We start from the raw sequence: 13,022 nt of genomic DNA on the forward strand, positions 1-13,022 counted from the left end.
TTTGTGCTCCAGGCGCTGCGCATGGGACTCCCCCCGGCGTCGGCGGCCCTCAGGACTCTGCGAGCGATCAGTACTCCTCCCGTGTTTGTCTCGCGCACTTCGCGAAGGAGTCTCTAGGCCCACCATGGCTGGAATATTCGGAGGACCTTCTCTCAAGCGGACGTACTCAGGTGTGACGCCATCAACGACGGACAGTGGGGCTTCGCCGTTGTTGGCCACGGAGATAGTTGAAGAAGCTTTAAGAACAAGGGTTGAGTATCAAAAATTTCCCACAGACGGCGCCAATTGTACGGGGGCTAAATATCCTCTGCTTTTCGTACTCCTTGTACTCCAAGCTTCTCTTGACGGCGTCTACCTGGTAACACAGAAACGGTGAGCTGCCTGGCGGTGGTGTGCTGGATAGACCCTCCGACGATCAAGTCAGTCCACTTGAGGAAGGAGAAGACAGATAGAGAGAGAGTATTTTCTTTTGGGGGAGAAGTTACATACCTCTAACGTTCGTCCTCCTCCCTATTTCAAGGCTGGCCATGCAGCCTCAAGATTATGCACGCACTACCTCTGCTGTCCTTCCCAAGACAGGTGGCAGTGCTCGCCTATCACCACCTTACGCGTGTAAAGGCTTAGTCCTCTCACCAGTACACGCAGAACTGTCTAACGGTATTGAGGCATGCGTGGAGCAGATGTCCTCTCCCTCGTGCCATTGGCCTGGGTGGCACACCTGACCGCAGTACCACGACCGGCTTATCTCCCGCGAAGAACTATCACTACAGGCACTCAACTGCGCTATGCTCCACCGGACTGCCCCTTGGCAAAGGGGCAGAGGGGTGATGCTCACTGGCCGGGCTGTTATTGACCAGTTTATCGTGGCATACCGGTCGCGAGGCATGCCGGCCTCCGTCCGTTCTACCTTCATCCGAGGTTATCTGGAATCTGCCCATCTCGGCTAACCGATCAGAGACGTGCCATTCCTCACTTGTCCATAGTTTAGCCCGAGCTACTCGTAGCCCGGTCTCGCCACTTGGCTGTGTGCCCTGCCGAATGTTGGCTAGTCGCAGCTCGGCCAGGCTTAGTTGACGCCCGGTCAGCCGATCTTTTCGACTGAACAAAACAGACCCACCGGCCTTCTCGATAGAGGAAATAACACGGCGCCGTGAGGTCTGTCACGACCCGCCCTATCTTAGCTCGGCCAAACTAACGGTGCAAATCTCCCCTCTCAATTGCCTCTTAATCCCATCCGAGTCATCGTGATTGGGATTATCTCCATTACCGAGCCAACGGTTAGTGAATTGCATCATTTCCTGGCCGAGCATGGTTGGGGCGATATTTGTCGCCGAGCTATATCATTTGGTCGGTCATTTCTGCTGCAGTCTTGTCAAGCGTCTTATCACCGTACTGACAGACGCGTTCTCAGTGCCACGTGGCTTCACGCCATTGGGTCGTGCAGCCAGCTGCTCCGCATGTGCAGAATTCAAACGGCGCAGCCGTTTAGGTTATCCCCCCATTTTTTATGCACAGACGAAGGGTCAATTCGACCCTTACTGTTCACCTCTCCTTTGAGCCTAAACCCTAACCTCATAAACTCCATTTCCTTCACCACCGTCGTTGCTGCCTCTCATTTCACTCACCGTTTCTGTTACTTCTGAAGCTGCGTTCAAGCTTGTGGGGACTGCTTCACTTCGCATCCGTTCTTGGTGAGTTTTTTACCCCTTTACTACTTTTTCCTATAGGCCCTTCAATTTTTTGTGTTTTCATTCTTTATTTTCTTTGCTTGGAACCTTCCAATATCTCCTTGATGGGGGGTCTTGGCACATCATAGGGCAAACTGCAACTAGATGGGTATATGGGGCCATCGTGCCCCCGTTTCTCCTTGGTTCGAACAAATAAACCTTGAACTTAGGATGAACAAGATGAACATGATGAACACTGTGCACGACCGAGCTAAATGCTCATTTAGATCCATAATTATGCCTTCAACCGATCAAAAATGGTTTGTGGCTTATTACTGAGGTCTTAACCGAGCTAGACACTTAGTTAGATCGGTATGTAGGAACTCGCCGAGCTAAAACTTGAGATCTCCACTTCAAACCTTAACCAAGCTGTGACTTCTCTTAATCTCCTTTCTAGACCTTATCCGAGCCAGAAGTGGAGAGTTAGAACCGAACTAGGAAATCGACCAAGTAGCATAGCCGAGGTAGGGGTCGAACCGGCCAAACACCAATAATCCCTTCACTGAGCCAATTCCCATAGGGGCCACGCAATTTATGCCGTGCTAACCCTTGGAATTATTTTTAACATGCAGAACAAATAGGACCGACCAAGCCAGTCCAGCACTAATTGGTGCTCAAAGTCCGAGCAAACCAACCAACGTTTTTGACCGAGATATACACTATATCAAATAAAACCGAGATAGATAGGGAAGTACCGCTATATGGTTAGCTCGCCCGGTGCGATGGCCGAGTTTCGCAGGGATTACAACATCCCAAATGATGTCATCTTAGAGCTCGCGAAAAAGGGAGACACCCCTTGGGGAGATCTAGACCGGTGCCCCTTTGCGGTCGTGTCAATAGTAGAGGGAGGGCTCCGCTTCCCGGTCCATCCTTTGATCTGCGAGTTTTTGAGGCAGACAAGGCTTTGCCCGACCCAAGTTTCAAATAACACTTACAAAATAATAAACGGGGTTGCCGAACTGAACCGGAGGCTCAGTCTCAATCTCGGTCTGGCTGAAATTTTCCATCAGTATAGTCTTAGTAGAAATAAGAGCGGGTTTTGCTGGTACCTCAAAGTGAAGAAGGGCCGAGCAAAATTAATAGAGGGTAACCCGGACAAGGAGACCAATGACGACGACTTCTTGTGGGTGTTCGGTCGCTATGAGGACACCGAGGCACCCATACCGGGATATTATATTAGAAAGGATTTTGGCAGTGCCGGTGAGTTGCTCGAATGACTGCGCTATTTTCTTTATGCATCAATTACTTTCCGTGCCGATCTAACACTTGTCTTCTTTTTGCAGATAAGCACCTAGCAGCAGACTACCACCAGGCCAACCAAGAGGCCATCAGAGCCCTGCTGTGCCATCCTACCGAGGAGAGGGAGGCTGCGAAATTGCTCGGCTTCGAACAGACCTACCACTACACCGCGCCACGTAAGAGCCGGGTTATCGATTTTCTGCGTGCGCCAACCCCAGAACCGAATCCAAACTTACCATCGATCAGGCTTATTCCACTCACCGCCGAGCAAGAAATGGCAAAAATCAGGGCCATCAAGTCCTTGATCACCGGGGAAGAAGACGAGTTCCAAAAACTAGAGGCAACCGGAGGGACATCCTCCACACCCGCCGTGCAGCAAGAAGGGGCAGTACTGGCGCTTGCCAGCGAGCAGCCGGCTGGTCGGTCCAAGAAGCGGCCGAGGAACGAGCAAACCAGGCCGCGTCTGGCAGAAGAAGACTCTACAGATCGTGTCTCTACCGAGCTCGGGAACCAGACCGAGCAACCACGGACCAGCAAATCCAAGGGCCCAGCCACCCCCCCAGTCTGGGCGCCCGAGTTCAAATACTAGTGTCGAGCAGTTTCTGCTGAAGACTCTGTCTACGCAGACAAGGACTACTCGCTTGGTTTCAATTTGACCAAGGGGTTGATCTTGCCCGCTGATATGAAAAAACACGATGAGCTTTCCGACCTCAAGGTCCTCCGCTCGACGGCGAAATGCATAGTGCTGGTAAGGTCTCCATTTTTTACATCAAACTGTTTGCTCATTTTTGCTCGATTTTTTGAATACTGACGCTCTCTCACTTGTTCTCAGGTCGCGCAAAAGAACTATTTGGCCCATGACCGAATGATCAAAGTGCGGCAGAGCCTACAGGATGCCATAGCTGAGAATAAGGCATAAAAGGCCGAGATAGCGAAGCTTAAAGCTGCGCAGGAAGCAGTTGAGGCCGAGCGAGATATCCTGAGCGAAAAGGTTGACCGAGCTAACGAGGACAAACTTCAGGCCGTGAAGTCGACGAAGGCTCGGTATCTCGCCGAGCTGAGGAAACTGCATGATGCGCACAAAGCCGAGAAGGACAACGCCGTAGATGATGCAGAAGAATGGGGATACGCGCAGGGCGAGAAGACCTACGAACGGCAGGTCCAAGCGACCGAGGACATCTTTTTCCAGTGCGACTGGAAAGCTACCGTGGAGAAAGTTGGTCTTGGTCAGGATTCTGACATGTTCATCAATCCGCCTGCTGCCTATATCCTGATCTACATGCAGGCGTACTCCAAGGCCACCCAAAACCGGCTCATCGCGGATGCAAGGAAAGAGGCTGAGGAAGAAGCCGCCGCCGCGAAACTAGCCGAACAAAATCCTCCCGAAGCATCTCCAAATGCGGAGGAAGAGGCTGATCGGGATGTTGCCGTGGTGGAAGGCACTGACGATGACGCTGAAGAAAACCTGCCCGAGCACAATGTGGAAGAGGCCGAGCAAACTGTGCAAGTCACCGAACAAACGGTTGACGTAGAGTTGGATTGACCTTTTTTTTTCTTTTTTTTTTTAAATGTAACCGGGCTATGTTTCCCCCGTCCTGTACTTCAATTTCCTTTATCAATGAAGATTTTTGACTTGTTGCTCGCTCATCTTCTATTTCTGTTTGGTTTGCATCTGCATGGATTCCTTGATTCAATTGTTGACAATTCACAACTGCCAGGTCGGCTGTGCCGTACAGTTTGCCGAGCTAAAATCACCTCAAACATTTTCTAATCAGAACTAGTAGTTCGGTTCCATGAACTTTCAAATGAACTGGCGTTTTAACTCTTCTGAGCAAAATCTGCTCGGCCTTAATTCGTTTGCAAATTTCATGCAATTTCGACGTCACAGAGCAAAATCAGCTCGCCTTTTAAGTTGGGTAAGCTGCCAACATTTCTTTTAAGCAAATACAGCTCGGCTTCTTATCGGTTGGACAAAATTCTAACATTCCGAATTCTGCCGAGCAAACTCTGCTCGTTTTCCATATTGGGCAAGACACCAATATGTCCACTGGGCCGAGCAAAATCAGCTCGGCCCTTACACTGGGCAAAACACCAATGTTTCAGTTGAGCTGGTCATGACGCCAACATTTTAACCGGGCGAGCAAAACCATCTCGGCCCTAATGCGTATGGGGCTATACGCCAATTACATCGTCGGACAATGCACCAACTGTTTGTGCGGTCTGCATTCATTCCGGCAAGAGGAAATCAGTCCGGTCCCATTCAGGTCGGTCTCTTGCCCCTGGTATTCATAATTGCCTTGCGTCCTTGCGAATCCATTGTACAAAGATGTAATTCCAAACAACAAGAGGGCTATTTTTCATTATAAAAGCATTGCTATCCTTTACATTAAGTGCCAAAAGGCTAAAGGTCTAAAAAAGCTAAACAATACAAGCAAATTACATCTTAAAAGTAAAAGACCTTAAGGTTGGCCGTATTCCATGGTCTGGGGACTGCCTTGCCATCTATATTTTCCAGATGGTACGCCCCTTTACCAGCAAGACCAATCATCTTGTATGGTCCTTCCCAATTTGCACCGAGCGTTCCTTTGCCAGGGACCACTGTGTTGCCAAGCACCTTTCTTAATACCCAGTCCCTAATCTTGAACATCCTGGGGTGCACAGCCTTGTTGTACTTTTTGGAGAGTTCTTGTTGATAAGCCGCTATGTGGATCAATGCTTGCTCCCTCTTTTCTTCAGCAAGGTCCAACTCCAATGCCACCGCTTCATTATTCAGATCTAGCTGGAAACTTTCAGAGCGGATGGTTGGCATTCCAATTTCCAACGGGATGACGGCCTCCATGCCGTAGGCCAAAGCAAATGGTGTTTCCCCGGTTGACCACCTTGGCGTAGTGCGGTATGCCCAGAGCACATTAGGGAGTTTTTCAGCCCACTTGCCCTTAGCCTTCTCAAGCCGCTTCTTCAGCCCGTCCAGGATGATCTTGTTTGAGGCCTCTGCTTGACCATTTGATTGAGGATAGGCCGGCGTCGAATTGTAGAACTCGATCTTCAACTCTTCGCAAAATCTGCGAAAGAGTTTACCATCAAATTAAGCGCCATTATCCGAGATGAGGGCCTTGGGTATACCGAAACGGGTGATCACGTTTTGCCATATAAACTTCTTCACGTCCTTTTCCCTTATGGTCGCTAGTGGCTCGGCCTCAACCCACTTAGTGAAATAGTCGGTGGCGGCGATGAAGAACTTACGGTTGCCCGGTGCAGCTGGGAGTGGCCCCACAATATCCAACCCCCAAAGCGCGAACGGCCAAGGACTTGTGAGAGGGAGCAAATCTCTAGCCGGCTGGTGGATCTAGTGAGCGAACTTCTAACACTTCTCGCACCTGCGAACATATTTTTGCGCATCTGCCTGCATGCGCGGCCACCAATAACCTTGAGAAATTGCTCGGTAAGCCAAGGATCTGCCTCCAGTATGGCTGCCACAGATGTCCTCATGTATCTCATAAAGGAAAGCCTCCACCTTGGTGGGGTGGACACATTTCAAATACGGGCCGGTGAAAGATTTCTTGTACAAGGCCCCGGACGGGGAGAGCCAAAACCGCTCTAACTTTGCCCGGATCTTGTGTGCCGCCTTCTTTTCTTCTGGTAGAATTCTATCTTTCAGGAAGGCGATGATAGGATCCATCCAAGAAGGGCCCAAGTCAGTGCAGAGTACCTCGGCTGATTCTGGTTCCTCAATGCTTGGCCGTGGTAAAAATTCTATCATCAAGGGGTTAGGAAAGGCTGTCTGAGCAGAAGCAAGTCCAGCAAATTCATCAGCCGCGCTGTTTTCCTCGCGGTCGATTTGTTCCAACCTTATTGCAGCAAACTTCTTGATCTCTGCGCGTACCAGCGCCTGATACTTGGCCATTCTTTCGTCCTTTGCTTCATACTCCCCTGAGACCTGATTGACCACCAACTTGGAATCACTAAATACCATAAGGGCTGTGGCTTTCATTCTCAGCGCGCTTCTTAGTCCGGCAAGGAGAGCTTCATACTCAGCCTCGTTGTTGGATGCTGGAAAGCCGAGTGTAATTGCCTGCTTGATGATCAGCCCGTCTGGTGAGTTCAGCACGATGCTTAGCTCGGCCCCATGTCTGTTGGACACCCCGTCAACAAAGAGCTTCCACATCTCGCCAATGAACAGCTTCCAGCAATCAGAGGGGTTCTGGGAGCTTCTCAATTCCAAGTCTCTGATCGGTTCATTCTGGTCCCTTTCCTTGTCTTGGTTGGGTTCATCATCGTCGGACTTTGTTAGTCCGGTCGTGCTCATCCCTTTTCCTACTTGCGAACCAACACTCGTTTCTGTTGCCAGAACCATGGGTTGTGCTAAATCCGCACCAACCAAATCAACCGGGCATACTGGATGCAGCCCAGGGGCAAATTCCGCCACAAAGTCGGCAAGTGCTTGAGCCTTGATTGCGGTGCGCGGTCGGAACTTGATGTCATATTGTCCTAATTCCACGGCCCATTTCAAAATTCTCCCAGTGAAGTTTGCCTTTTCAAAAAGCACTTTAAGCGGGAACTCGGTTAACACAACTATTGTATGGGCATGAAAATAGTGTGCCAGCTTTCTTGATGCCATCATTAGGGCCAGCGCCAATTTTTCCAAGGGAAGATATCTCGTTTCGGCTGGGAGAAGAGTCTTGCTTACATAGAAGATCGGTAGGTGCTGGATGCCTTCAGCACTCACCAATACCGCGCTGATTGCGTGTTGAGAGATAGCCAAGTAGAGGTACAACTCTTCGCCTGGCTAAGGTGTGACCAAAATAGGGGCTGAGGAGAGATATGCTTTCAGGTCTGCTAGTGCGCGGTCGCACTCGTCATCCCAGAAGAACTTGGACTTCAGAGTTTTAAAGAAGGGCCTGCAACGATCAGAAGACCGGCTGATAAATCTGTTCAACGCGGCTGCCATCCCGGCAAGATGTTGCACGTCCTTCGTAGAGTTGGGACGCTCCAGGTCTCGTATGGCCTTCATCTGTGATGGGTCAGCTTCAATCCATCGATTTGTGACCAGAAAACCCAGAAACTTTCCGGTGCCAACTCCGAAGGCGCACTTTGTGGCGTTCAAACGAAGCTTGTGGAGCTTAAGTATGGCGAACATCTCTGCAAGGTCGGCGAGGTGTTGAGACTTCTCCTTACTCTTCACCAACATGTCATCGATATAGGCCTCCATTGTTCGGCCCAGAAGAGGAGCGAACATCTTCGTTACCATCCTCTGAAAAGTTGCCCTGGCGTTCTTTAGTCTAAACGGCATGACTTTGTAGCAATATAAGCCTCTGGGGGTTGTGAACGACGTGATCTCTCTGTCCGATTTGTACATGGCTATCTGGTGGTAGCCGCGATATGCGTCCAGGAAGCTAAGCCTCTGATGGCCAGCGGTTAAGTCCACCAGCTGGTCAATTCGTGGGAGGGGAAAGCTATCCTTGGGGCAAGCTCGGTTGATAGTCTTGTAGTCAACGCAGACTCGCCACTTGCCGTTCTTCTTCGAAACAACCACCGTGTTGGATATCCACCGAGGGTACTGCACCTCCTCTATGGCCCCAGTTTCCAACAAATTCTTTACTTCTTCTGCGACCACTTCAGCATGGTGCAAGGCTGAGCGGCGCGTCCTTTGAATGACTGGCCGTGCATTAGGGAAGACAGTCAACTGATGACAAATGAAGCTCGGGTCGATGCCAGGCATGTCGTAAGGCGTCCAGGCAAAGGCCTCCAAATTGGAAACCAAGAAATTGACATAATCCATCCGCTCGGCGCTAGACAAGGATGATCCCAAGAAGAAGAATTTAGTTGGATCGTTCTCGTCAATGCGCACTTCCACCAAATCTTCGACCAACTTTTCCTCGGCCTTTCTTCCTACATCTTCAAGGACCCCTTTACCCTCGAGCCCTTCAATCATTTGGACGAACCCTTTGGCCGCTTGGCTGCCATTTAACGCAACGAAGCATTGTTTCGCCATCACTTGGTCCCCCCAAACTTCCTCTATTTGTTCGCTCGGTGTCGGAAAGCGCATGACTTGGTGGAAGGTCGAAGCAACTGCTTGCATGGCGTGCAGCCAACCCCTGCCTAAGATCAAGTTGTAAGTTGATGGAACTTTAAGCACCCAGAACTCTACTTGCTTTACGATCGATTCCGCTTTGACTGGCAAAATAATCTTTCCGATTGGCCATTCTGGCTGTGAGTTGAAGCCGACCAAAGAGGACGTTGCGGGGGCCAAGTCCTTGTCTTCCAACTTCATTTGTTTAAACGCGTCATAATACATAATTTATACCGAACTCCCCTGGTCGATCAAGATTCTCTTGATGTCAAAGTCTTTGACGCAAAGAGTGACTACTAAAGCATCATTGTGCGGCATTTGAACTCTTTCCAAGTCCTTGGTTGAGAATGAAAGGATATCCCTTTCTTCGGTATTTCCCTTCTTCACAGCGGGCTGAACAGAGAGCACTTCCCTCATATGCTTGGCCTTCTTGATCATCCCTCTCAGCTCGCAAACCCTGGCCGGTTCAATGATACCGTGGATGACGTTGATTACACCTTGCGGGGGCGTTTCTAGGGCGGCCAGGCCGTTTGGCTCGGCTTGGTCTGCTGGCGTGGCCTTGATGCCCCTATCTATGTATTGGTCAAGATGCCCCGCCGCCACCAACTCCTCTAAGTGTTGTTTGAGCGGCAAGCAGTCCTCTGTTCGGTGCCCCCGTTCTTCATGAAAGGTGCAGCGATATTTTGAATTGAAGCCCCTCTGCGCACTCCCCAACTTGGCCAGCCAACGGACGAAGGGTTCACCTCGAATCTCGCTCAAAATGCGGTAGATGGGGATTTTAAATACCGTGGTGATCCCAGTCCGCGCCTTTAATTTTCTTTTGGCATCCTCCGCTGCATCACGGGGAGGGTCAGCCCAGTTGTTTCGGCGGCCCTTGTTTCTATCATCACGGTTTGAACCATGGCGCTGGTCTTTCGACCAGTTGTTTGGGCGGTTATCCTCCTGCCCCAACCGAGTGAACTTTTTCCGCAACCCTTCTGTCCGCCGCGACCGGATTAGCTTTCTTGGTCGCGGAGGCGGCATCATCCTCCATACGAATGTGCTCATTGATCCGCTGCATCAATGACTCCATGGTTGTGGGTTGATGCATCGTGAGTGAATCTCGCAGCCTATGTCTGACTGGGAGACCCCGTTTGTACTGAGTGATCGCCAGATTGGTGGGACAGTCGAGGATCTCATTGTAAGTTTCCCAGTATTTCGCATTGTATGCCTTCAACGAACATCCAGACTCCATCTTGACGCCCAGAAGATGGTTGACCTCCTTCGGCGTTCGTGTGTTGGTTTTGAATCTGGTGACGAAGGCTTCCACTAGTTGCTACCACCCCTCAATACTCCTCTCCGGGAGCCTTTCGAACCATTTCAAACCCAGCTCTCCCAAGCTTGCTGGGAATATGAGGCACATCAAGGCATCATTCCGCCGGTGTCCAGCCATTACTTGCCGGTAATGGCTCACATGCATGTATGGATCCGTCTTGCCGTCGTACAAAGTGAACTTTGGCTGGTGGAATCCGGCGGGAAGTGGCATACTCTCAATCTCTGGAGATAGCGGCGTGGCTGTAAGTCGTGCCAGCTCTTTGTCCACCAGCGCAGGGGTCATCACTTTGGGGGCTGGCATCGCCACTTCCTCACTGTAACGAACTGGAGCGCTTAACCTCTGCAATGCCGGCACTCTCCGAGCCTCCCGACGGCGCGCCCTCTCCTCCAATACATCCCTCAAGTCCCTGGAACCTGTGAAAAAAGAGGATCCCGACGTCGGCGTCGGGCGTGAGGGGCGGTAGGTGCTGTCGCAAGAGAGGGACCTGTCCTCTCCTTGGTCGGAACCTCCAACCCCATAGTTCCTGGTGATGGAGAGAGAGTGAGTCCTCCCCTGGCGGCGACTGCTACAACGAGGGGACAGAGTGCGCTCACTGAGGTTGCCCTCTCCAGCAACACCCTTCCCTTTAATCTAGCATTTCAGCAGCTCTATCTCCGCCGCCATCTTGCGAATGACGGCGTCTTGGTCCTTGAGTTTGTGCTCCAGGCGCTACGCATGGGACTCCCCCCGGCGTCGGCGGCCCTCAGGACTCTGTGAGTGATTAGTACTCCTCCCGCGTTTGTCTCGCGCACTTCGCGAAGGAGTCTCTAGTCCCGCCATGGCTGGAATATTCGGAGGACCTTCTCTCAAGCAGATGTACTCAGGTGTGACGCCATTGACAACGGACAGTGGGGCTTCGCCGTTGTTGGCCATGGAAATGGTTGAAGAAGCTCTAAGAACAAGGGTTGAGTATCAAAAACTTCCCACAGACGGCGCCAATTATACGGGGGAGAAATATCCTCTGCTTTCCGTACTCCTTGTACTCCAAGCTTCTCTTGACGACGTCTACCTGGTAACACAGAAACGGTGAGCTGCCCGGCGGTGGTGTGCCGGATAGACCCTCCGATGATCAAGTCAGTCCACTTGAGGAAGGAGAAGACAGATAGAGAGAGAGAGTATTTTCTTTTGGGGGAGAAGTTGCATACCTCTAACGTTTGTCCTCCTCCCTATTTCAAGGCTGGCCATGCAGCCTCAAGATTATGCGCGCACTACCTCTGCTGTCCTTCCCAAGACAAGTGGCAGTGCTCGCCTCTCACCACCTTACGCGTGTAAAGGCTTAGTCCTCCCACCAGTACACGCAGAACTGTCTAACGGTATTGAGGCATGCGTGGAGCAGATGTCCTCTCCCTCGTGCCATTGGCCCGGGTGGCACACCTGACTGCAGTACCACGACTGGCCTATCTCCCGCGAAGAACTATCACTACAGGCACTCAACCGCGCTATGCCCCACCGGACTGCCCCTTGGCAAAGGGGCAGAGGGGTGATGCTCATGGGCCGGGCTGGTATTGACCGGTTTATCATGGCATACCAGTCGCGAGGCATGCCGACCTCCGTCCGTTCTACCTCCATCTGAGGTTATCTGGAATCTGCCCATCTCGGCTAACCGGTCAGAGACGTGCCATCCCTCACTTGTCCATAGTTTAGCCCGAGCTACCCGTAGCCCGGTCTCGCCACTTGGTTGTGTGCCCTGCCGAATGTTTGCTAGTCGCAGCTCAGCCAGGCTTAGTTCACGCCTGGTCAGCCGATCTTTTCGACTGAGCAAAACAGACCCACCGGCCCTCTCGATAGAGGAAATAGCACGGCGCCGTGAGGTCTGTCACGACCTGCCCTATCTTAGCTCGGCCGTATTAACGGCGCAAATCTCCCATCTCATATGGGCACAAGGGTTTTAATCAAAAAATGCCTTCTGCAAAGTTTTACATGTTTCTGTTATTTCAGTCACAAACATTGCTAAAAAGAATATCACAATCTTATTGATTCGTCGTTTTTCATTCAAAAATGAAGAATTAAAAAAAGTATTAATTCAGTAGAATAGTGAATTGTCCAGATATCGTACCAGTTATATTAATTAGAGCAGTAATTTCTAATTTAATTTAAAGAAGAGAGGATGATTTAATTTTTGCTAATGAGAATTTAAATTAAAACTAAAATAATTGTGCAAAAAAATAATCTGAATATGGAGAGAGACTTAAGATTTCGAATACACTACTAACCTCATATCATGTAATTAAAATATCTGATTCTAGTAAATTAATAGCCCGAATAATAATGCTGTATCGTGGCTACAAATTCTAATATCATCGTCAAGAAGATGAATATATTCAAAATGTAGGCACGAATCATCTTAGGTCGACAGAATCTCCTACACTAAACTATGGTTACTAACTATGATTTGATCCAAAAATCATATAAATAGTCTTTTGGGGGAGGGATCTATACACATTTTTATATAAACAGAAAGAACTTTGTGAATAAGATGAACGTGAGTTTTGTCAACGTCAAAATGAGATTTTAAAGAAGTCAATGAGAACAAAAATAAGTACTTTGTGAAACACTTATATATATATATATATATACTAGGTAGGAGGCCCATGCAAGGCACAAGCGAGTTGCACATTTTTTTAAATTAAAA

General features: G+C 50.0%; 1 protein-coding gene across 1 annotated transcript; it reads right to left on the reverse strand.

The window, feature by feature from the left end:
• Positions 1-7,752: 7,752 nt before the first annotated feature.
• Positions 7,753-9,237, reverse strand: LOC145795821 (uncharacterized). The gene is made up of 2 exons (XM_082880736.1): positions 8,467-9,237; positions 7,753-8,328 (listed from the first exon to the last, which is right to left on the reverse strand). Exons 1-2 carry the CDS (start codon positions 9,235-9,237, stop codon positions 7,753-7,755), a joined length of 1,347 nt encoding a protein of 448 aa, XP_082736862.1.
• Between the last annotated feature and the right edge of the window lie 3,785 nt (positions 9,238-13,022).

This window comes from Camellia sinensis, chromosome 7 (assembly GCF_055761805.1).
Source record: "Camellia sinensis isolate YWXY chromosome 7, ASM5576180v1, whole genome shotgun sequence".
NCBI classification, from domain to species: domain Eukaryota; kingdom Viridiplantae; phylum Streptophyta; class Magnoliopsida; order Ericales; family Theaceae; genus Camellia; species Camellia sinensis.